Source organism: Typopeltis vanoorti, chromosome 12 (genome assembly GCF_054136105.1).
Source record: "Typopeltis vanoorti isolate ZY-2024b chromosome 12, IOZ_Tvanoo_1.0, whole genome shotgun sequence".
NCBI lineage: Eukaryota > Metazoa > Arthropoda > Arachnida > Uropygi > Thelyphonidae > Typopeltis > Typopeltis vanoorti.
Genome location: NC_143560.1, coordinates 54,679,344 through 54,702,574, shown reverse-complemented (window position 1 = coordinate 54,702,574; position 23,231 = coordinate 54,679,344). Strand labels below are relative to the sequence as shown.

Genomic DNA, 23,231 nt, shown 5'->3' with positions numbered 1-23,231 from the left:
ATAGTATGCGCATGTTGCAATAAAGGCTAATGAAACAATAACTGATATATTCACAAAGTGCCACCTAAGTAGCCAAAATAAGATAACTAAAAATGGTCCTTAAATTTCCTAAATTTATTTTGAAAAAAAAAAAATTATATATATATATATATATATATATATATATATATATATATATGTGTGTGTGTGTGTGTGTATACAATTACAAAAGTTAGGAAAGATTTGCTGATTTACAGATTATTATCTCCCACTAAGGGGGAAAGACATAGACCATAGGATCTGTTTTAGGTTAGGGGAGTAAAGTAATGCTTCACGTTTCTTTGTAAAGCTGTTCCATGAGGAACCGACTTTTGTGAATGACTTTTGTCTTTTTCCAATGAACTCTATGTCTAGTGTTGATGGCATTCTCTGCAGGTGTCCAAACTGTTCAGGTTCAAGGTACTGAATATACGAGTTGTGCTCTTCTAACCAGATAAGAGCAGATCTTCTTGTTTGTCCGAAATATGATAACCCACAAGAGCAGGGAATCTGGTAGACACCTGGAGAACTGAGATGTGGGAGCTTGTCCTTTGGAGATGTGAGGAATGTAGAAATTTTTCTGATGGGTCAAAAGGCAATACAAACATTTAGTGGTTTTAACACTTAAGCTATGCATTTGCTAACACCTTGCACATAGGGGATAGGTATATGCATTATTTCTTCTGCATTTGAAGAGGATGCTGAAATACGACTACTCAACGCTCTTTTTATAAAGGAATTCTTATAACCATTGGATAAGATGGACGAATTAATATATTGTAATTCTTTCTGTAATAGTTCTTCTGAAGAACAAATGGAGTGGGCTCTATGAACCAGTGTTTTTATAGTACTTGCCTTTTGACTGGGATGGTGATGTGATTCAGAATGGATATAATGGCCTGTATGAGTCTCCTTCCTATAGACTGTGAATTGTAGGTTACCATCTGGTTGGCAAAGAATTAAGAGATCTAGAAAGGCTAACTGCTTATTTACTTCTACTTCTAGGGTGAACTGGATCCTTGGATGAAGTGCATTTATTTTTGAGAGAATCTGTTGTAATTCTTCCAAAGTGCCCTTTCATATGGCAAATTGTCGTCCACATGTGTGAATCAAAGGTTAGGCCTGGTGAAATGTTGTCAAAAATACGTTGCTCAAAGTGTTCCATGAAGTAGTTGGCAATAGCAGAGATATAGGATTACCAACTGCTGTTCCTTCGATTTGTTGGTATAACTGGTTTTTGAAGGAAAAATAACCAGACTTTATTACAAATTCAAATAATTTGACTATGCCTGGAGGAAATGCTTGGTGCAGTAATTCAATGCCGTCCGCTAACGGAACATTTGTAAATAGAGAAATAACATCTAGACTAATCATAATATCCAAATCGTCTAGATGAAGATTGGAAATTTTATTTCTGAAATCCAAAGAATTTTTTATATACGTAGCAGTTCTTCTAGTTGAAGAAGTGAGTAAATTTGACAGAAATTTTGTAAGTGGGACAACTTATACAGTCTACAACAGGTCTTAATGGAATTCCTGGCTTAAGTACTTTTGGAAGACCATATTATCTAGGTGGGTGCCCAAAGGAGGTTTTTAATGTTTTCTTTTTATCTTCATCCCATATCGATACATTATCTATAAGAGCATTAAGTCTTTTTATTTGACTACCGGTAGGATCTGAAGTGAGTGCCCTATAAGTCAAATAGTCCCAAAGTAACAGTGACATTTTTCTCTCGTATTCTCTTCTGCCTTGAATAACTACAGCCCAGCCTTCCCTTTGTCAGCTTTCATAATAATTAGGTTTGTATTATTTTACAGTGCTTTTAATTCAGAGTATGATAGATTCGGCCAAGGAGGCTTGGCATTAAAAAGAATTTTGTACATTCAAATCTTGTCCTGTTAGACAAGATTTGAATGTTTTTTGAGGTAAGAATCGAATACCTCTGTGTATGCTACGGAAAAAGTCTGTTATGAGTACCTTATTCAGAGCAACGGCAAAATTATGACCTTTTGACAAAACAAAACACTCACTGTCTGTTAGCAGACAGCCAGACACATTAATAACTACTCTATCTGTGTCACAGACAATATTGCTGGATTTGGGGTGGCTCACCAGTGAATCAAACTTGCGTTTTAATCTATCACGGAAACATTAAAAACCATTTGGTATGATGTTGATGATATGCGTAAAATGGTGTTAAAAGTTTCAGCCTCTAATACTGGTTCTAGAGCATTCTTGATATCTACAATTTCTTTATTCAAGAGGGCAAGCGATTTCTTTGCTTCTTGTAGCTGATAATTTAACAGTAACCTACTAGCCTTTAAATAAATCTAATGGGCTCTTTGAGACCTAAAAACTTCTTTTAATTTACAACACATAGGAATAACCTGAGCCATCTTACAGCACTTTAGGATATTATTCTGTTAATGCAATTCACCTTCTTAACTAATACTTTACCGTATCTAGCACATTGTTTGGAGGTAGACCCTGTGAAGTCTCGATATAAGTTTCAGTAAGGAAATACCGTGAGTAGACATATTACTTACTATATGATGGAATTAACTCACGTAAAATATTCTATATTAGTAGAATTTTAGTAGAAAATATTCTTTATTAGTACAATTTTACTGAAACTTATATCGAGACTTCACGGAGAGTCTACTTCCAAACAATGTGTTAGATACGGTAAAGTATTAGTCAAGAAGGCGAATCCCCCCCCCCCCCAACCGAATGCCTTTAAGTTTGTAGGTATTAAGAACAGTTGAAGAATTTTCCTGAAGGGAGAAATTTAGTTCATTTAATTTCGAAAAAAAAATGGCTGAAAGATAGGACAGTGTTGATAACCATGCTTCGTCAACAAGGAGTGATGAAAATTAGAATTATGTTCATTACAAACAATAAAACTTTGTGCCTTAATTGAAATAATCTTGTTAGTACTTTGTCCCTAGAAAGCCAGCGAATTTCAGAATGAAGCAAAAGTCGTATATATTCACTGCCCATTTCATTGCAGAGTACTGAAAATAACCTGTTATTTAAGGGTCAAGCCTCAATAAAATTAACTAGCTTTACAGCATTGTATAGCACAGTTTTAAATTCTGGTGGCATTCCTTTGGAGGCAAACCTTTCCCTATGCCTACCTGTAAGGGCGCAACATTCATCCGAACAGAACCCTTACATTTTTCCCATTGGATTCCTTTGTGTATTATGTAATTATTGAGAGTGTGAAATATTTTTTCTCCAGTTGTTCAGGATGACAAAGTTCTACAAAACAGAATATCATCATGAATGTTGTTATCATGTGCATATTAACTGCACATCATTTGTAACATCAGTAGTCTCATCTATTTGTAATGCATAATAAGGGCACTTCTTAACTCTTTTGATTAGCTGAGATTCTATGTTACCTGCCATATCATTAATTCTGCGACCTACAGTGTCATTGAAAGAAGAGTCAAATCAACATCTTTTAGTAACTTGTTGCCAAACATAGTTTTTACCACATCTTTTATAGCTGGAAGTAGTAAATTTTCCCTGATAGAATGAGGTTTCCTTTATTTTGCTATGCGCAAATTTAAGAGATAGCTGCATCCAGTGCCTTGCTATTAATCAGACCCATGGCCGAAACTACATCTTTCCCATGATTTAATGTCACTAAACGTTGCTGAAATTGGCTTTTATTTTTTCAATTTGCTTATTTTTCATATCACAATGTTTAGTTTCTAAATGTCGGAGTTTTACAGGTTTCATACACTCGTTCGACAACACTTCATAACACAAAACACACTGAGGTCTCTGTTCACTTTCATCTCCACACCAATTAAACTCGAAATGCAAATATGAACTGTTATATTTCCTACTGTACTTTTTCTTTGAACTGCTTGTTTCTTCTACTTTAGTATCAGATTTACTCACTTTTACAAAACGTGTATCACAATTAGGGTGAGCATCATCTGTTTCATTTGATTTGCTCTTCTTTTCAAAGTCCTACTTCTAAGCCACTTTTCCATTATTAAAAAACGTTTCCGAAAAAATATATAAATATATAAATACTGGGGTTAACTCAAGACACACTTTGTCCAAGTATCATTTAGCACTTCTGCAGGTATACTGCGCCTTGGTTGAAGGAGGAAAACTTTCAGTAATAAAAATCAAAAAACAACAAGCAATTGGTTGAAATGTGGATAACACATGCTCACTTCAAATCTCACAAAACAGCAAGGGAAGGCGGAAGCAATAAAACTATATTGTTGTTCACTTCACCCCTTTTATTATTCGTCATTCTGCCGCTACAAATTATTATAGTGCCAGAATGACGAGTAATAAAAGAGGGGTGAAGTGAACAACAATATAGTTTTACTGCTTTTGCCTTTGAACAGTCTGACGCTATTTGTTGTTTTTTTTAAGTCTTCATTTGATTTCAATAATTTCTACTTATTCAATTTTAATTTGTTTGGATAATTAAAAAAAATATATTTATTTCATTAATTTAAGCCTGCCTGCAGACCACAGGTTGAGAAACATTCGTCTAGATGTTGTTTCTTTATTTATGAATGTTCTGTTAGTGGATATCATTGAATTAATGCACCAAGAATTTCCTCCAGGCATAGTCAAATTATTTTAATTTGTGATAAAGTCCAGTTATTTTTCCTTCAAAAACCAGTTATGCCAACAAATCGAAGGAACAGCAATGGGTAATCCTATATCTCTGCTATTGCTAACTACTTTATGGAACACTTTGAGCAATGAATTTTTGACAACATTTCACCCAGACCTAACCTTTGGTTCAGACATGTGGACGACATTTTTGCCATATGGAAGGGCACTTTGGAAGAATTACAACAGATTCTCTCAAAAATAAATGCACTTCATCCAAGGATCCAGTTCACCCTAGAAGTAGAAGTAAATAAGCAGTTAGCCTTTCTAGATTTCTTAATTCTTTGCCAACCAAATGGTAACCTACAATTCACAGTCTATAGGAAGGAGACTCATACAGGCCATTATATCCATTCTGAATCACATCACCATCCCAGTCAAAAGGCAAGCATTATAAAAACATTAGTTCATAGAGCCCACTCCATTTGTTTTTCAGAAGAACTATTATAGAAAGAATTACAATATATTAATTCGTCCTTCTTATCCAATGGTTATAAGAATTCCTTCATAAAAAGAGCGTTGAGTAGTCATATTTCAGCATCCTCTTCAAATGCAAAAGAAATAACGTGTATACCTATGTGCAAGGTGTTAGCAAACGCATAGCTAAAGTGTTAAAACCACTAAATATTTGTATTGCCTTTTGACCAATCAGAAAAATTTCTACATTCCTCACATCTCCAAAGGACAAGCTCCCACATCTCAGTTCTCCAGGTGTCTACCAGATTCCCTGCTCTTGTGGGTTATCATATTTCAGACAAACAAGAAGATCTGCTCTTATCTGGTTAGAAGAGCACAACTCGTATATTCAGTACCTTGAACCTGAACAGTCTGGAATTGCAGAGCATGCTATCAACACTAGACATAGAGTTGTATTCTGGTGTGGTCTAGTTTTTAGGAAACCTGGCTCTCACCCAGGAGGCCCGGGATCGATTCCCAGCACTGGAAAAATAACTTTTGGAGAATGGATGTCAATTTAATATGACAAAATGCAAGGTTATGCATTTCGGGGTGAAAAGATTAGCAGCAGTATACCACATTGGTGTTATACTTGGTTGTTGGAAAATACTTTGACAAGCAGAGACCAGCAAGTTATTGTACCTCTGTACCAAGCTTGATAAGACCTCATCTCGACTACTGTGACCAGATTTGGTCACCTAGGTTTCTTCTTGATGGGGAGGAGGTGGAGAGGATCCAGAGGCAAGTGACCAAGATGATAGTAGGTCTATGGAATGAACCTTATTAGAACAGGTTGAAGATTTGTGGGTTGCAGAAATTAGTTGATAGGCGGGAAAGGGGAGATATGATTGAAATATTCAAATTGCTAAAGGGTTTCTATAGGATTAATTCAGAGGATATTTTTGAGATCAGGACTGGTGGTGGGAGAACTAGGGTACACCTATGGAATCTGGGCAAGCGTGTGGTTAGCAAGGGTGTTAGAGCTGGGTTCTTTACTTTTAGAGTGGTAAATGAGTGGAATAAGCTGCCAGAATTTGTTGTGGGTGCTATGACGGTGAGTGAGTTCAAGGCAAGGTATGATCGATACTGTGAGAATGTCGTATAGTTGTGTGGACATGATGTTTAGGGCCTCCCTGGAGTTGCCCGTAATAATAATAATAGAGTTCATTGGAAAAAGACAAAAGCCATTCACAAAAGTTGGTTCCTCATGGAACGACTTTACAAAGAAACATGTGAAGCGTTTCTTCACTCCCCTAACCTAAACAGATACGATGGTCTATGTCTTTCCCCTTTGTGGGAGATAGTAATCTATAAATCAGCAAATCTTTCCTAACTTTTGTAATTGTGTATATATATATATATATAATTTTTTTATTATTTTTTTTTTTCAAAATAAATTTAGGAAATTTAAGGACCATTTTTAGTTATCGTACTTTAGCTACTTAGGTGGCGCTTTGTGAATATATCAGTTATTGTTTAATTAGCCTTTGTACTTGTACTGATGATGCCTGTGATACTCAGGTGAAAATTCTACTAATAAAGAATATTTTATGTGAGTTAATTCCGTCTTTATAATAGTAAGTAATGGTGAGTTGATTGCTGTTGAATGTAGCATGTAGTGAAAGCAGGCTTTCACTAGATGCTACAAATGGAAGTAATTAATTCACCCGATGGTGATTGGAGGAGTAGAATATCTAAAAAGGATAACTGGCTGTGTTTTTTCATTTCCATAGTAAATTGTGGATGTAGATTGTTTATATGAGATAAAAAAAAGTAGGCAATGTGTCTTCATTATGGGGGCAGAGGTGTATCGACTAGAAAAGGATGTCTTCTAAATGCTCTAAATAAAAGTTAGTAAGTGCAAGGAAGAGTGGACTTCCCATTGCAGTTCCTTCGGCTTGACTGTAAACTTTATTTCAACAATAAAATAAAATATCTGGAATGCATAACAAAGTCGAATAGTTTCACTATATTCTGTGGAAATGTTTCTGAAAGTAGATGTAGCATATCCTCAAGAGGAATCTTTGTGAAAGAGATTCTACACCTTCGAATCAAAAAATTAGAATAATCAAAGAAAATCTTTGAATGATTTGAAATTTTAATTTATTGTATAGAAAATAATTATTATCAAATTATTATGAATAGCATCATCTAAATCTGCATACTTTGTAGATTATATAACCATGTAAATATATAAAAATGTAATATAAATTATAAGAAAACTGTTATTTGAAAACATTCACAAAATTAGAATAATTTTTACCATGGTTCAAAAAATTAAAATATTTCAAATTTTTCTGACTGGTTTTGAGGAGTGCATAGAAATAGCATATATTTCTGTAGCTGCAGGAATGACTCATGTATGAGGAATTGTTTGCATGTCGCTTTCAGTTAATCATTTGCTAAACATGGGTTGAATGAGTGACATATCAGAAGCTACTAAGTTTTGTATGGTTTCTCTACACAAAGAAGGCCAAACTGAACAATTTATAGCTAAGGAATTGAAATGTTCTCAAGCAAGCATGAGTCGAGTCTTGAGACAGTATTCTAATAAATGGTGTTTTCAAAATAATTGCTACAATAGCAGTCAAAAAAGTAATAATTCTATCAAGAGATGAGAGGAGATTGAAGAATATCATGAAAAAAATAACTGCTTCCAAAGTGTAAGATATTTTCACAGGAGATGCAAAGAACTAGGTGTGAATGTGTTTAAATCTATGACACTGAGACGAATTTACAAATTGGGTTGTAAATCATGTGTGCCTAAGACGAAGCGCTTATGAATTCCAAGCAAAAGGCAGCTAGTGTGCGATGGTGTAAGCAAAGACTGTTATTTTGGTCAAGAGGACTGGTAAAAGGTACTTTTTGTAACATGGTCATCAAGGAATATGTGTTTAGCATCTTAAGCAAGAAGCATTTGATAAAGAATGCATGAAACGTTTGGTGAAGTTTGCAACCTCTGGCATGGTATGGGCTTGAATGATTGCAGAGGGTTCAGGTAGGCTGTGTATTATGTATGAAAAAGTCAATTCCAAAGTTTACCAAAAAATTCTGAGCACTTTATGTTACTGGCATTGGAAGATTTATGTGATAGTGATTTCCTTTTTCAGCATGATTCAGCTTCTTGTCACACTTCCAAGACCACTACTAGGTGGTTCAAAGAAAGGCAGATCAATGTAATGCCTTGGCTGGAAACTCACCAGATTTAAACCCCACTGAGAATTTGTGGGGAATTATGAAGAAATGTCTTCAAGAAGTTGCCCCAAGAGATAAAAATTAACTTGTTTTTAGTCTGCAGACCATATGGGCATGGTTTGATAACAAAGACTGTGAACTGCTAGTAAATAATGTGCCAAACTGTTTGCAAATGGTCATAAAAGCTAAGGGGGGTGAGTAATAATTATCATGTTGTTTCCCTTTGACTGTAATTTTTGTGCATTTATTTTCACATTATTGTAATATTTTGAACCATGTTAAAAATTATTTTAATTTTTAACATTTAAACGCATATCTAGTCTGATGTGTGTGTTTCTTAAGTTCACTATGCAGATGTTTGGCTTTCTCAGAAATAATTCTCTCAGTAATAATGTCACCACTATAATAAAGAGATGGAAAAAGGAGTTTTTCCATCTCTTCAATAACATGTGCTCTCGTGGAGGTCAACACTGTCACACCTTTAGCCACATTTGCTGCTTTTATTGCTTCCTTATTCTTAAAAATGCTACTTATCGTTGACTTTGACATTTTAAACATCGTCGCCAGATCCATTAAACATGTACTGCTTTCGTTTTTCACGATAATTTCTTTTTTCATCTCAATTGTAGATACTACAACTTTTCTTTTAGGTTTTGTTCTTTCTACATTCTTGGATGCAATGGGCAATAAAAAAAATGCCAAAAACAATTAAAAATTCTCTACACAAACGTATCGCGCAATGACTAGGCTGTGTAAAGTAAGGGAGACAATGCACAGCAGACTGAGACAGACACACACACTGTGCAGGCACAGGGAAGTGAGCGAAGGAAATTAGTGGGGGGGGGGGGGGGAGAAGCATGCCCAATGGCGTGCCGAAACTGTCTAATGCTATATGACTCTGAGTTCCTGGACTATAGTTCGAACTTAGAAATGCATTCAAACTGCGAATCAAATTTCATGCATTCTCAAGCGTTTGAACTCTGGAATGTTCATAGTTAGAAGCGTTTGAAGTACAAGGCACCACTGCGTATATATATATATATATATATAAAATTAATTAAAAATGGAAAAGAAAATTCTTAATCTACTCATAGTACTAATGTAATATAGACTTCATAACAAATTTAGTTTAATCCTTTATCCAAGTGTGTGCAAACAAAGTTTGTGCCTGAAAGTATCTTCAGGACTGGGGTAAAGTGGTACAACACCGGGCGATTCCTTGCAAAGGTGGAGCAAGCCACCAACTCTCCTATCTCAGTATCTCCCATAATGCAAAACACATCTCCTTGCAGATATGTATAATGTTATGCATTAAGGCAAGGGCCACTACCCAGACTAGTTTCGACCTTTATTGAGGTCTCTTCAGTGGGAGCCAGGCCCAAGTGGAGATACCAAGGCAGAAGCATTAGCAATGTCATTCCTTACCCCAGTCCTGAAGATACTTTCAGGTGCAAACTTTGTTTGCACACACTTGGATAAAGGATTAAACTAAATTTATTATAGTCTAACCAAGTGAAAAATAAACTTTCAACATCTTTCTCTAAATCCAGAGTAATTTAATAAAAAAGGTGGCACACCATTTGGCAGCTCCTATAGGAGGGAATGACATTGCTAATGCTTCTGCCTTGGCATCTCCACTTGGGCCTGGCTCCCACTGAAGAGACCTCAATAAAGGTCGAAACTAGTCTGGGTAGTGGCCTTTCCCTTAATGCATTACATTATACATATCCACAAGGAGATGTGTTTTGCATTATGGGAGATACTGAGATAGGAGAGTTGGTAGCTTTCTCCACCTTTGCAAGGAGTCGCCCAGTGTTGTACCACTTTACCCCAGTCCTGAAGATACTTTCAGACGCAAACTTTGTTTGCACACACTTAGATAAAGGATTAAACTAAATTTATTATAGTCTGACCAAGTGAAAAATAAACTTTCAATAGACTTCATAACCTTTTGTGAAGAAATCATTTAAAAAAAAAAAAGAATTAATCAAGAGGAACACATGGATTATCAGCATATATGCTTAACGAATATTCAGCTGAACTGTCTAGGTCTTGACATGTTTGTATAACTTAAGTCTCAGTTCAGGAAAGACATCACAGGAATGGAAAGAATAAATTGATATTTATGCTTAGGTGCTGGGTTTATACTCATAATAAAATGCAATGAAACTAATACAGCACAAAAAGAAATAATTAAACAACAGGTTTAATTGTTTCAATGTTTTTGTCTCAGGAGTGCAATGCTAAAATTGTAATAACACACACAAAAACAGACAACAATAAGTGGAAGAAAATAGGCTACTTAAAATCTAAAGTTTTAAGTAGCTAACCAACTTTAAGTAGCCAACCAACAGCACCCTCCATATGGGTGCTGTTGGTTAGCTACCGAGTGGGAAACCTAAGGATTCAAGTAACCCAAATTTTAGGAAGTTTATCACATCCATATTTATTAAAATTAGGCTTTTTTATTTTAAATCTGCTGCAGTTTCTAAAAAGTATTTCAAGTTTGTATCTGCTATGATGAAGCATCATAGTTTTATTTTATCTGAAAGGTATCCACAAGTTTTATTCCTGTGCAAGGTATCCACATGGCACAGTCACTGACCATAGTTGTGTGTGTGTGTGTGTGTAGGGGGGGGGGGAGATGTCAGCAGATCTCCCATTTTGTCCATAATATGATAAGTTGCATGAACAAGGATCCTTGTAAGCTCCTGGAACAGAGAGGGGGGGGGGGGAGGAAATGGAGCCTTAGGAGAGCAGTGAAGGGAAGACATTTCAAATGACAGCAGAGATTATATTTCTTTAAAGTTCTGGTTATTTTTTCTAAAGTGCCCTGGATATAGGGAAGAGTAATGGCATTATTGTGGTCTGTATGTTGAGGGTGATGTGAGGAGGTTGGAGGAGCAGAAAATTTGTAGATCATTTTGGAACTGTCAGGAAGGATTTGCAAATAAATATGAATTCAGCTGTAAGAGAAGCCTGGGTGGAACAGATTGAGGACTCGGTTGACAAGGGTTTTGATGATGACATATTGTTGAGAAAGGGGACGATGGGAAAATTTATGTATGTATCTACTTGTGCGGTGTGAATTTCTGTAAACCTAGAAAGAAAGGGTACCACTGGGCAGACATAAGATTAGAGTGTCTAAACAAGGCAAATTATTATTTTTTTTTTCTACAGTGAACTGAATTCTGGAAGTGCTGGCTGTTGAGATGAAGGAGGAAAGCATCCTTCCTGTCCAACGGTTACAATGCCAAAAAATTTTATTATGGATGAAAAGATCTACAAATTTTCTATCTCTCCCATCTCCTCACATCTTTTCAACAATACAGACTACAGTAATGCCATTACTATTCCCTATATCTGGGGCACTTAAAAAAATAGCCAGGACTTTAAAGAAATATAATCTCCGTACTGCTTTCAAAGCGTCGTTTGAAACCCACTTTCCTAGGAATCCACTTCCTCCCCTCTCTGTTCCAGGAATTTATTCTTGTTCTTACAACTTATCATATTAGGGTCAAACTGGGAGATCTGCCCAGAAGAACACAAAAAATATATATCTGTCTCCACAACTATGGCCAGTCAGGTCTAGCTTACTATACTTTGTGGATACCTTGTGTAGGATCAGATGGAATAAAACTATTATGCTTTATCACAGCAAATACAAACTTTTTAGAAGTGACAGCAGATTTTTAAAAACAGCTGAATTTTAATAAATATGGATGTGTTAAACTTCCCAAGATTTGGGAAACTAATTCTTAGGCCATCCATCCATATAGAGGGTGTCCCTATTAGGACTTTAGGTTTTAAGTAGTTCATTTTCTTCCACTTATTGTTGTGTCTGTTTTATGTGTGTTGTTACTTTAATGTTGTATTTCTAAAGATGTCTCTGTGACAGAGACAAAATATTGAAACAATTAGATCTCCTGTTTAATTATTTCCGTTTGTTCTGTATTAGTTCTATTAAATTTTATTATGGATGAAAAGAATGTATGATAGTTCTGTTGTACAAGGATGGTACAAAAATCGAATGTTTTAATTACTGACCTCTCAGTATCTCTGGAGTGGTACTGAAAATTTTAGAGAAGTTGGTAAGAACTCAGATGAAAAAATGGATTGATTGACAAAACTATACTCTGCAAGGAAGAGCATGAGGTTACTAAAGAGGAGTTATGTTTCAGCAATTTCCTCATATTTTATAACAATGTTATGGCTGCATTGGATAAAGGGAATAGATGCACTATAATGCTGTTCAACTTTGCTAAGGCATTTGAAAGAATATCAGATGAAGGGCTGTTTCATCTGATATTCTTTGATCACCTTAAATCTGCCAGATTTAAGGTGAACAGTGGTGTACTCCAGAGATCAGTCCTTGGATCACTGTTGTTCTATCTACATTAATGATATTGGGGATCTGAAAGGAGATGTTCCAGATTTAAGGTGAACAGTGGTGTACTCCAGAGATCAGTCCTTGGATCACTGTTGTTCTATCTACATTAATGATATTGGGGATCTGAAAGGAGATGTTCCATTGTTTGTTCATGATGCAAAGATAGGCAGAGCAATCAGGGATGCTACTAATATCCAGCACTTATAAAATGATTTCAATAGGTTGGAAATTTGGGCAAATGAAAATGGCTTTCAGTTTAATGTTAGTAAGCATAAAGTATGCACTTTGGCATGATGAGGTTTCCAGCAAAATATTATTTCAGTGGGGTTATGCTACAAGAAACTGATGTAGCTAGAGATCTTGGCATAATGGTGGATAGGATTTCGAAGCTCAAAGGTCACATATCAAAGTTGCAAAGACAACTCATATGATAATTGTGATATTTAAGCGAACCTTGACACATAAGGATAAGGAAGTCATTTTGCCTCTTTACAAGGCTGCTTTGATAAGATTACACCTGGATTAATGTGCATATATTTGGTCTCCCAGGTTCTAAGGGTATAAAAAAGCTGTGGAAAAGGTGCAAAGAGTTATAAAGATTATATCTGGATTATGGGATTCAGATTATGAGCATGTGGTTAACAGGAGAAAGAGGGGTGATATGAAAGAAGTCTATAAACTTCTGAATGGGTATTATAGGATATCGTCTGATGAAATTTTTCATTGTATGGAAGGTGAGGAGAGAACACAGGGGCATCCATGGAAGTTAAGTTTGCATTCTGTTAAGAAAGAGGTAAAAGCTAGATTTTTCTCTCACAGAGCAGTGAGTGAATGAGTGAGTGGAACAGTTTGCCTTTATTTCACTGACATGTCTCTTTTGGGTGGAGAGATATCACATCTTACAAGATATAACTTATGAAATGTACCTCATATAGAAATGCAGCAGATGTTCATTTTGAGTTCTATATGCAGCAGCACAACCTAGCCCTCCTCTCAGCTGGTTCTTCACTAGACCTTCATTTCTCCATCTGGTTCAAAACTAACTCCTATATCTGTATCTAAGGCCATCTTCCTATTGACTACACTCAGTCATAAACACTACTATACAGAAGCTATATACTGAATTTGGTGGTATTAGGTCTAATAAACTTCTATGTTTCATTGTTTACTAGCAGCTTTGTCAGGAACATGAATGTAACACGGAACAGGCAAAAATTTCTTAAAAAGAGATTTTGTTCCAGATAAGACATTGAAACTGAAGATCAATCACTTTCATGGTGGTCTAATTAAACATGTGCAATGAGTCCACTTTTATTTCTATTTTTATATTCCCCATTGTCCATGTATTCTTTCTTACAGATTTCAAAACTTCTTCTAGCGTTCTGATATAAGTTTTGCTGGAGGTATGTGGAATCTTGTATACCCTGGATGTTTTCAAAAGGAACTCTGTCCCCCCCCCCTTTTGATGAATATAGCAAATCCTGCAGGATGTGAGCAGATTTAAAGCTTTTTTTTTACTTAAATTAAGGGGATATTAAATCCCACATAGTTTTAAAACCGAATAAGAAACTCAAAGATCAGAATCAGAGAGTTTCTTGCCGAATATTACTATTATTATTATTATTACTATTATTACGGGCAACTCCAGGGAGTCATTGGACTCATCGAGGGAGGCCCCAAATCATATTCATCACAACTATTTGACATTCATACAGTATCTATCATACCTCGCCTTAAACTCATTCACTGTCACAGCATCCACCACAGACTCAGGGAGCGCATTCCACTCATTCACTACTCTAAAAGTAAAGAACCCAGCTCTAACACTTTTACTAACCACACTTTTGCCCAGTTTCCATGGATGTCCCCTAGTCCTCCCACAACCAGCCCTGTACTCAAAAATATCTTCTGAATTAATTTTATAGAAACCCTTCAGTAATTTGAATGTCTCAATCATATCTCCCCTCCTCCGCCTATCAACCAATTTTTGCAACCCACAAATCCTCAACCTGTTCTCATACGGTTCATTCCACAGACCTGCTATCATCTTGGTCACTCGCCTCTGGATCCTCTCCACCTCCTCCCCATCAAGAAGAAACCTAGGTGACCAAATCTGAGCACAGTAGTCTATATAGTAAACTATAAAATATCGGCGACACTAGCGTTAGCCAATGCAAGTGATCCTAGTACGTAGTACAACACCGGGCAAAGACCGGTATTGTACTATGTACTAGGATAAACTATAAAGTATCGGCGACACTAGCGTTAGCCAATGCAAGTGATCCTAGTACGTAGTACAATACCGGGCAAAGACCGGTATTGTACTATGTACTAGGATCACTTGCATTGGCTAACGCTAGTGTCGCCGATACTTTATAGTTTACTATATTCGGCAAGAAACTCTCTGATTCTGATCTTTGGGTTTCTTATTCGGTTTTAAAACTATGTGGGATTTAATATCCCCTTAATTTAAGTAATGTTTTCATTGCCGAAATGAAGCTTATTAGCTTTTTATATTGATTTCTTTTAGAACAAGCAATATATGAACTTTTCAGGCTTTTCTCCTTCCCTGGGTGAGGGAGACAATGGCTCAAAAGATCTCTTGTATTGCTTAAAGTGGTGCCAGAAAGAACCTGTATAAGAATCCTAGCATTTTAACATTCTACTGATTACAAAGAGTTTATGATTATGAAGAGGCACACTAGCTTAATTATATTATTCAGATTGTTCAGTACAGAAATTCTGAAAACCTTTTAAATGTGACAGTAATCTTGCCAAATGGAAATTACCATAGTACGAATAAGCATCAAGTTAAAGCTTTCTGCCAAAGAAAGATTGTAAAAGGATACAATCGCAAATGTATCCCAATATTCCTTTAATGGCTTGTGTATACCTTCGGACATTATAATGATCGATACTGAATTTTGTTATACAGTATTTTATTTAGAAATAGTATCACTGCGATATTATTTGGATGACTCCATCAAGCCTCAGGACTCATCACAAGAGGCACACTCCACTCATACAGTATCTTTAATGGTCTTAATGTATTAAGGAAATTGCTAATAAAAATGAAGGAAACTCTGATTGTAATTCAATGCAGTGCAATGGTTTAACACATTCGCTGCCACGCTCCTCATGCATAGTTTTGTTCCTGCATGCCAAGTGCTTTCGCGTCTTCAAAGTCACTATGAGTAATCTCGTAGCCGGGCTCATCAGACAGAATTTTGTTTCATACGCCAACTATGAGTAATCTCGTATCATCCCCACCTATATATTACATGCGCTGACAACTGTGTTTATTGCATCTAGTCTCTAAAAACCTTCAGTTTCGCCATGACCAGTAAAAGAAAACTTACTGATAAAGAATTAGAAGCTTACACTAATATGAGTGATGATGAATTTAACGAATTCATCATCGCAAATGAAAAGATAAGAGGGAAGTTCTTTCCATTTCAAATATGCACACATTTGAAATGGTTGAAGCGAAAAATTGGAATGGTAAAATTCAATTAAAACCAAATATCATTAGGGACTATAATTTGGGTATGTCAGGTATCGATCTTTCTGATCAAATACTTTCTTACTATTCCGCCTTAGGAAAGACAATTAGATGGCCAAAAATTGGCAATATGCATTTTTAATATATACATTCAAAATGCACATAAATTTTATAATATAATTACTGGAAATGCAACAACTGTGTTAAAATTTAGAGATCAATTTATCTCAGTTTTTGTTGGAATGGATGAGCACCACAGAATATCAGCAGGATTCGGGTCGCTGTTATTGTCCTATTATTATTGTCCTGTTTGCCAGGAAAAACCACCATTGTGCATGGAAAATTCTTTTAAAGTGTATCATTCATAATTTGAATAAATTGGTTTTTATTTTATTGATTTCATTTTATTATTTTTAATTTGATTTATAAATTACAGGTTAACTCATGCTTGGCATAGGAGGTCGGTAATCAACATATGAGTATATTCGTAGTTGACTTCTGAGGTACATATATAATATACTATATTTTAGCTGAAATTATTTCCCTTCTATCAAGTCCCCAGACATGCTCTCTGCTTTATTCACAAGCAAAGGTTCAAAATTAAGGTACTTATACTAAGGGTTAACTCGTGCTTGGTATAGGAGATTGGTAATTAACATACGAGTATATTCGTAGTTGGCTTGTGAGGCTCATATACCAACTACGAGTATACTCGTAGTTGGCAGCAAACGTGTTAATTATGAGTTATCAACAATAATAATACAAAAAAATCTAGGTCTCTCACCTCACTTCAAGGTAACCAACAAAATAGCTGCAACAAAATTACATGGCTTAAATCATGCATATTATCTTACTAAGCAGTAAAGATTATTACATAGAAATATTGACTCAAGATTAAGTTCATATACAATGGTCCAACATGACTTAAAAGTATGATTTTTACCTTATCAGAAAATGGTAAAAGAAAATGCTCAGATGGTGAGAATGGACTTTGAAGTGGAGTGACAGCTGTGCTGGAAAGTAACTGACTAAGTAGCGTCTTTACAGTTGCCTTTTCTTTTTTCTCTGGCCTTGTTATTAAATCATCATCAACTGGAAAAGTCAGGCAAGATTATATTAAAAAAAATTAAACAGAAAAAAGTAATAGAAGTCTTTCAAAACATTACTAAAATAGAGCATTAACATGTTTCAAGAGTTTACCAGTATTTCGAGAAGAAATGCCTCACAAAGGAAATGCACTAGATGTCTTCTTCTTCTTCAACCTTTTGGTTCTGTCCACTGCTGGACGAAGGTCTTCCCCATGATTTTCCAGATCACTCAGTTTTCTGCCTCTCCCATCCATCTCATTCCTGCAATTTGTTCCAGTTCATCCCTCCACCTTCTTCTCAGTCTTCCTCTTTGTCTTGCTCCATCCATTGGTCTCCACTTTGTTGTTTTTCTACTTCATTTTTCTTTTTCCAACTGCCAGATGCAGTGACGGGAGCGTCACTGCATCTGGCAATATGGCCAGCCCATCCCCACTTAGCCTGTTTAATGTATTTTACAATATCCATGACACCTGTTTGCAATCTTATCCAGGTATTTGTCTTCCTATCTCTTAATGTTATTTTTAGCATACTTCTTTCCATGCGATATTGTGTTGTTCTCAGCTTTTTGTTTAGGGCTTCTATTAAAGTCCATGTTTCTCCTCCATATGTTAGGACAGGAAGTATGCACTGGTTGAAAACTTTCCTTTTTAGACTCATAGGAATGTCATTTCTGAATATGTCTCTCATTTTCCCATAAGCCATCCATCCAAGGTGAATTCTTCGTCAATCTCTTTTCTTTGGAACTTCTCAAAGGATAACAATTGGCCCAAATATACATATGAAGTAACTTGTTCTATTTCATGGTTTTCAACTTTGACAGTTCTATGTTTAATATATTTATTCATCATTATTTTTGTTTTTTCTCTATTTATTTTTAATCCAATTACTCTGGAGGCTTCATTTAGCTGATTTGGCCTTTCTTCCAGATCTTCAAGATTATCTGCTATTAGGACAATATCACCTGCAAATTTCAGATGATGCAGCATTTCTCCATTTATGTTTATTCATTTTGTTTCCCAATCAAGGCTTCTAAAGACTTCCTCTAGTGCAGCTGTAAATAATTTGGGAGATATGGTGTCACGATGCCTTTTTTTGTATCGAGAACTTTTCACTGTTTTTATATAATTTAATTACAGAAGTTGCATTATTATAAATATGTTTTAGTGTTTCAATATATGGTTTCTGAGTTCCCTGGGTTTCAAGTGCTTTTAGTGGTGCAGATGTTTTAACTGAATCAAATGCTTTTTCATATTATGGATTTTATATGCTCTGGAAATAAATGATTGCAAAGAGGACAACTAAAATTCCTTTAGTATTAAGTGAGATTTTTTCTTGCAGTATATTACCAAGATAACGTAATTTCACATCAGAAATATTTTAATGGAAATGTAACATCATAAACTGATATACTATTGGATTTCCGAAGCAAACAAAGAACAATTTTCATCAATGTCTAAAAATATATATATATGCACTGATACTGGTAACCTCAGGTGGCTTGAAGAAACTTGCATGTTTGTAATGTAACTAGAACAGGGTTTTTGGATTAGCTAGTTTAAATCCTTTGTCCCATCACTGTACTAATGTACTATAGATTTATACCCTTTTGTGGGTGAGATATGTATAAAAAACACAGCACTTCTTTGAGCAAGGCATAGTTAGAACTTAATTCTTTGAGAACTATTCTATGTGTACATCTACCTACTACAGTATAATTTATATCTGAAGTGCTGAAAGTGGTGATGTCAGTCACTAGGATATGAACTTGTTTACTTTAAGTTAGGTTGTGATCTATTAAGTTGTTACAACATGAAAATTAAAAACATATGACCATTAAGCACTTAAAAGAGTTGTACTGTATGCAAGTTTATACATTGAATATCTTCATGTTAGTATTTTGTATAGAAATCATATGACCATTTATAGGATATGAATAAAGCCAAATTAACTATTTACCAAATCAAAGAGAAAACAGATAGGTAATTAAATTAACTAACTAAAAAACAGAAATAAAATAAAATTAAATACAAATATAATAAAATCAATAAAATATAATATAATAATATATCAATAAGAGTATCCACTCTCCAGCCAAAAGGATGCGGGTTCGAATCCTACCGTGGGCATGGATGTTTGTGATTGTCTGTGGAAATACTAGTGGTAGTGGTCGGTGGTAGATGGAGTTGGTGTAGTTGCGGCCAGTTAGTGGATTGAGTGGTGGAGACAGAGTTGTAGAGCAGGTGCCCCTCCCTCGATCAGTCATTGGACTCCCTGGAGGTGTCGCGTAATAATAATAATAATACACATATAATATATATAGCTAATAATTATGAAATAGATAATATGTGCCAGGGAGTTGATGCCAGCCTTGACATATTTTTTTAATATGAGTCTTGCACTGGGTCAAGTTCCTAAGGAGTGGAAGGAGGGCAAGATTGTGCCACTTCATAAAGAAGGTGATAGAACTCAAGCATTAATTATTGTGGTTAAGTTGTTGGAGAAGTTTGTGAGAACTAGGATCCAGAATTGGGTTGACAACAATAGTATTGTCTTTGATGGACAGCATGGATTTGCAAAAGGGAGGTCATGTTTTAATAAGTAATCTACTTACTTATTACAATAAGGTGACTGCTTCCTTGGACAGAGCAGAAGGATACACAGTAATATACTTAGATTTCACCAAGGCTTTTGATAGATTACTGCATGATAAGTTGATAGTCAAACTAGAGTGGATGGGGTTGGATATTAGATTAGTGCATTGGATGGGAGACTAGCTATCTGATAGGTATCAACAAGTTGTGTATGGGGGAGCGATATCCAGGAAAAGGAAAGTCACTAGTGGTGTGCCTCAGGGGTCTGTTTTAGGGCTATTACTGTTTAACTTGTATATTAATGATATTGGTGAAGATTTGGATGGAGATATTCAGTTGTTTACAGAATGATGCAAAGTTGGGATGAACCATGAAGAGTAGAGAAAATGTGGCCTTACAAAAAGACTTGAATAAATTGAGTGATTGGGCATGGGAATGCGAGTTCAATGTTGCAAAATGTAAAGTTTTAAAATTTCGAAAATAAAGATGGGATGCAGAATTTATGCTTGGTGAGGATATATTGTCAGAGGTGGAGGAAATAAAAGATCTGGAGGTGATAGTAGATAAGGATCTGAAATTTAGGGGACACATATCCAAAATTTGTGAGAAGACAACACAAAGGCTTCTGGGAATGATGCCGAGGACACTGGCTTGTAGAAGTAGGGAGATTCTTGTTTTGTTGTATAAGGCTTTGATTAGGCCACACATGATTTGGTTACCTGGTTTTCAGAAAGACAAAGAGATGTTGGAAAGTGTCCAGAGGTGACTGACTAAGGTATTTGTTAGTTTTGAAACAATTGTTTGTTAGATGCAATTTGCAGAGTCTGGTGGACAGGAGGAAGAGGGGGAGATCTGATAGAGACCTACAACTTAGTCAGGGGTTATTATAGGATCAATGCTGGAGAGGTTCTGCAGAAAATAGTGGGAGGAAAATACCAGAGGTCTTCCCTGGAAACTGTATAAAGAAGATGTGAGTAGGACAGTGAGAAGCAGGTTTTTTTAATGCAGAGTTGTGAATGCCTTGCCTAAGAGTGTGGTGCCTGCAGAGAATTTGAGTGTGTTTAAAGCACGGTAAAAGTTATGATAAAAGGACCTCCCAGATTAGTCTTTGACTCCATGGGATCTTGGGTATTAATAATAATAATAAACTGGGGAAGGGGGTTGAGGCATGTTGATTGACCCTAATAAACTTGTTCAGAAGTTCAAGAGTGTGTACGAAGGGCAGATTGATCCAATGCAGCAAAACGTGTGTGTGTGAGGGGGGGGGGGGGATTGACTGTTAAGGTTATTAAAAATGTTACCAACATTTTTTGTTATAATGTTCCAATACAAAACAGACAGATCAAATAATCTATAAGCACATCAGTGCCATGTGTAGGATGCAGGAGAGGATTAATAAAGAAGCATACTGCCATTTTTCTAGAAGAACTGCAGGTTGTAGTTGTCTGGGAATACTTTATGAGGAGACTGTTCCAGAGAAGTAGATAGAATAAAATAAGAAGAGATGCAAATTTGGTGTGTTTGCAGTTGCACTGAAAAAGGGAAGCTGGTCAGCTGCTACTCTTGTTTCAACAGGCCCAACAGAAAGTGGAGGAATAATGGTTACCAGTTCAGAAGAGTGACCATAGAAGTTCCTGTACAATAGACACAATGTTGAAATACTGCATCCTGTAGAATAGACACAATGTTGAAATACTGCATCCTGTAGAATAGACACAATGTTGAAATACTGCATCCTGTAGAATAGACACAATGTTGAAATACTGCATCCTGTAGAATAGACACAATGTTGAAATACTGCATCTGTAAGAGAGAGATCATGTATGAGCTGAGTCACTGTCCTCTGGATGACACTAAGAATTTTTAGGGAGGGCCTAGGCGCACTACCCCAAGCATGTGAGTAATATTCTAAGAATGGATAGATTTATATAAAGTTAGTAGCTGGATGGGTAAAAAATAGTCTTGAGCAAAGAGAATGCCTAGTTTTTTAGATACTGAGGAAGCAATTGCTGTGATGTGTTTATGCCAGGAGAGGCTAGAAGTCTTGGGCGTGGACAGCAGGGTTTTCCCCCCAGTTTATCCTGGAGGTTTTCATCCCGCAAACAGGCAAACCAGACCATTGAACATACAGGATACAGCCATAGGACATATAGACAAAGACAGAAGAGGAAATGGGCACCATCTGTCTTAATTCACCACCCATTAGACATTCATGACTCAGCCATGAGTGACCCAACGGTCCATTAAGGACTACGAGAGAGGATAGGATCTGGGTACCGAACAAATGAGGACAAGCTAGCAATTTGGGACTTAGCAAACCAAACTGTATGATCAAATACTAGACTAGACTGGACATCCATTAATTCTCAGGAAATTAAAGAAGTGAACAAATGGCATTGATGGCAGAATCATCTTTAAAATGAAGATATTAGAAAGAAAACCAACAATTTTAGCATTCAAGAATGTGTGCAGAGCTAATCAGCAATCTGAAATTATATGGTAAAGTCATTTATGCAGAATAGGAGAGGATGGTCTTAGCATCAAATACTTGCTATCAAAACAGCTATTTGATGCTAGGACAGCAAAAAAACAATAACAACAACAACAAAAATGTGCAGAGGAAGTTCAACAACTAGGTGTTTTGATGCAATTTGTAGTTTCATTGAAGGCTAAAATATAAAATATGATAATATTAGCAAATCCAACAAATAACATTAGTGCCTTATTCTCATTTTAAGTAAAAGAAAAAGTCATTGCCAATAAATCAAATCTATGATGATTTCACTCTAGTTCACATTACTGTGTTAAATTTTATTGTCATTACTGAATGAGTTGCTTTTGTTACTGTTGATATTATTGCCAATAATCAATTCTATCAAATTGTCAATCATCAGCTTTATATATATATATATATATATATATATATACATACATACATACCAGGAATTGATGATTGACAATATCAACAGTAACAAAAGTAACTCATTCAGTATTGACAATAAAACCTAACATAGTAATGAGAACAAGGGTGACATCATAGATTTGAATTATTGGCAGTAGCTTTCTCTTTTAACTGAAATGAGGATAAGTTCATGATGATGCATTTGGGCTGTAGTTGCAGATGAAGCTATATGCTGTAGATGCAATTTCATTTCCATCCTAAATGCCCAGGGCACTTGAAAAGATTAAAAAAAGTTCCCAAACAATACAATCATCACACTACATTCCAAACATGAAAAGGCTGGACTGGCAGACCTTATCAGCTCTATTGAGGATCATCACTTTCACACCTATGAGTGTAAAAATTTTTCCATTCATGGAATTTGTTCTAGAATCC

At 35.7% G+C, this 23,231-nt stretch overlaps 1 protein-coding gene across 1 annotated transcript in view; it reads right to left on the bottom strand.

The window, feature by feature from the left end:
• fab1 (1-phosphatidylinositol 3-phosphate 5-kinase fab1) overlaps positions 1-23,231 on the bottom strand; it is a 757,444-nt gene that overhangs the window by 155,855 nt on the left and 578,358 nt on the right. The window contains exon 34 of the mRNA XM_090401892.1: positions 17,159-17,307. Coding sequence (XP_090258018.1) covers positions 17,159-17,307 — 149 coding nt within the window. The remainder of the gene's footprint in view (positions 1-17,158; positions 17,308-23,231) is intronic.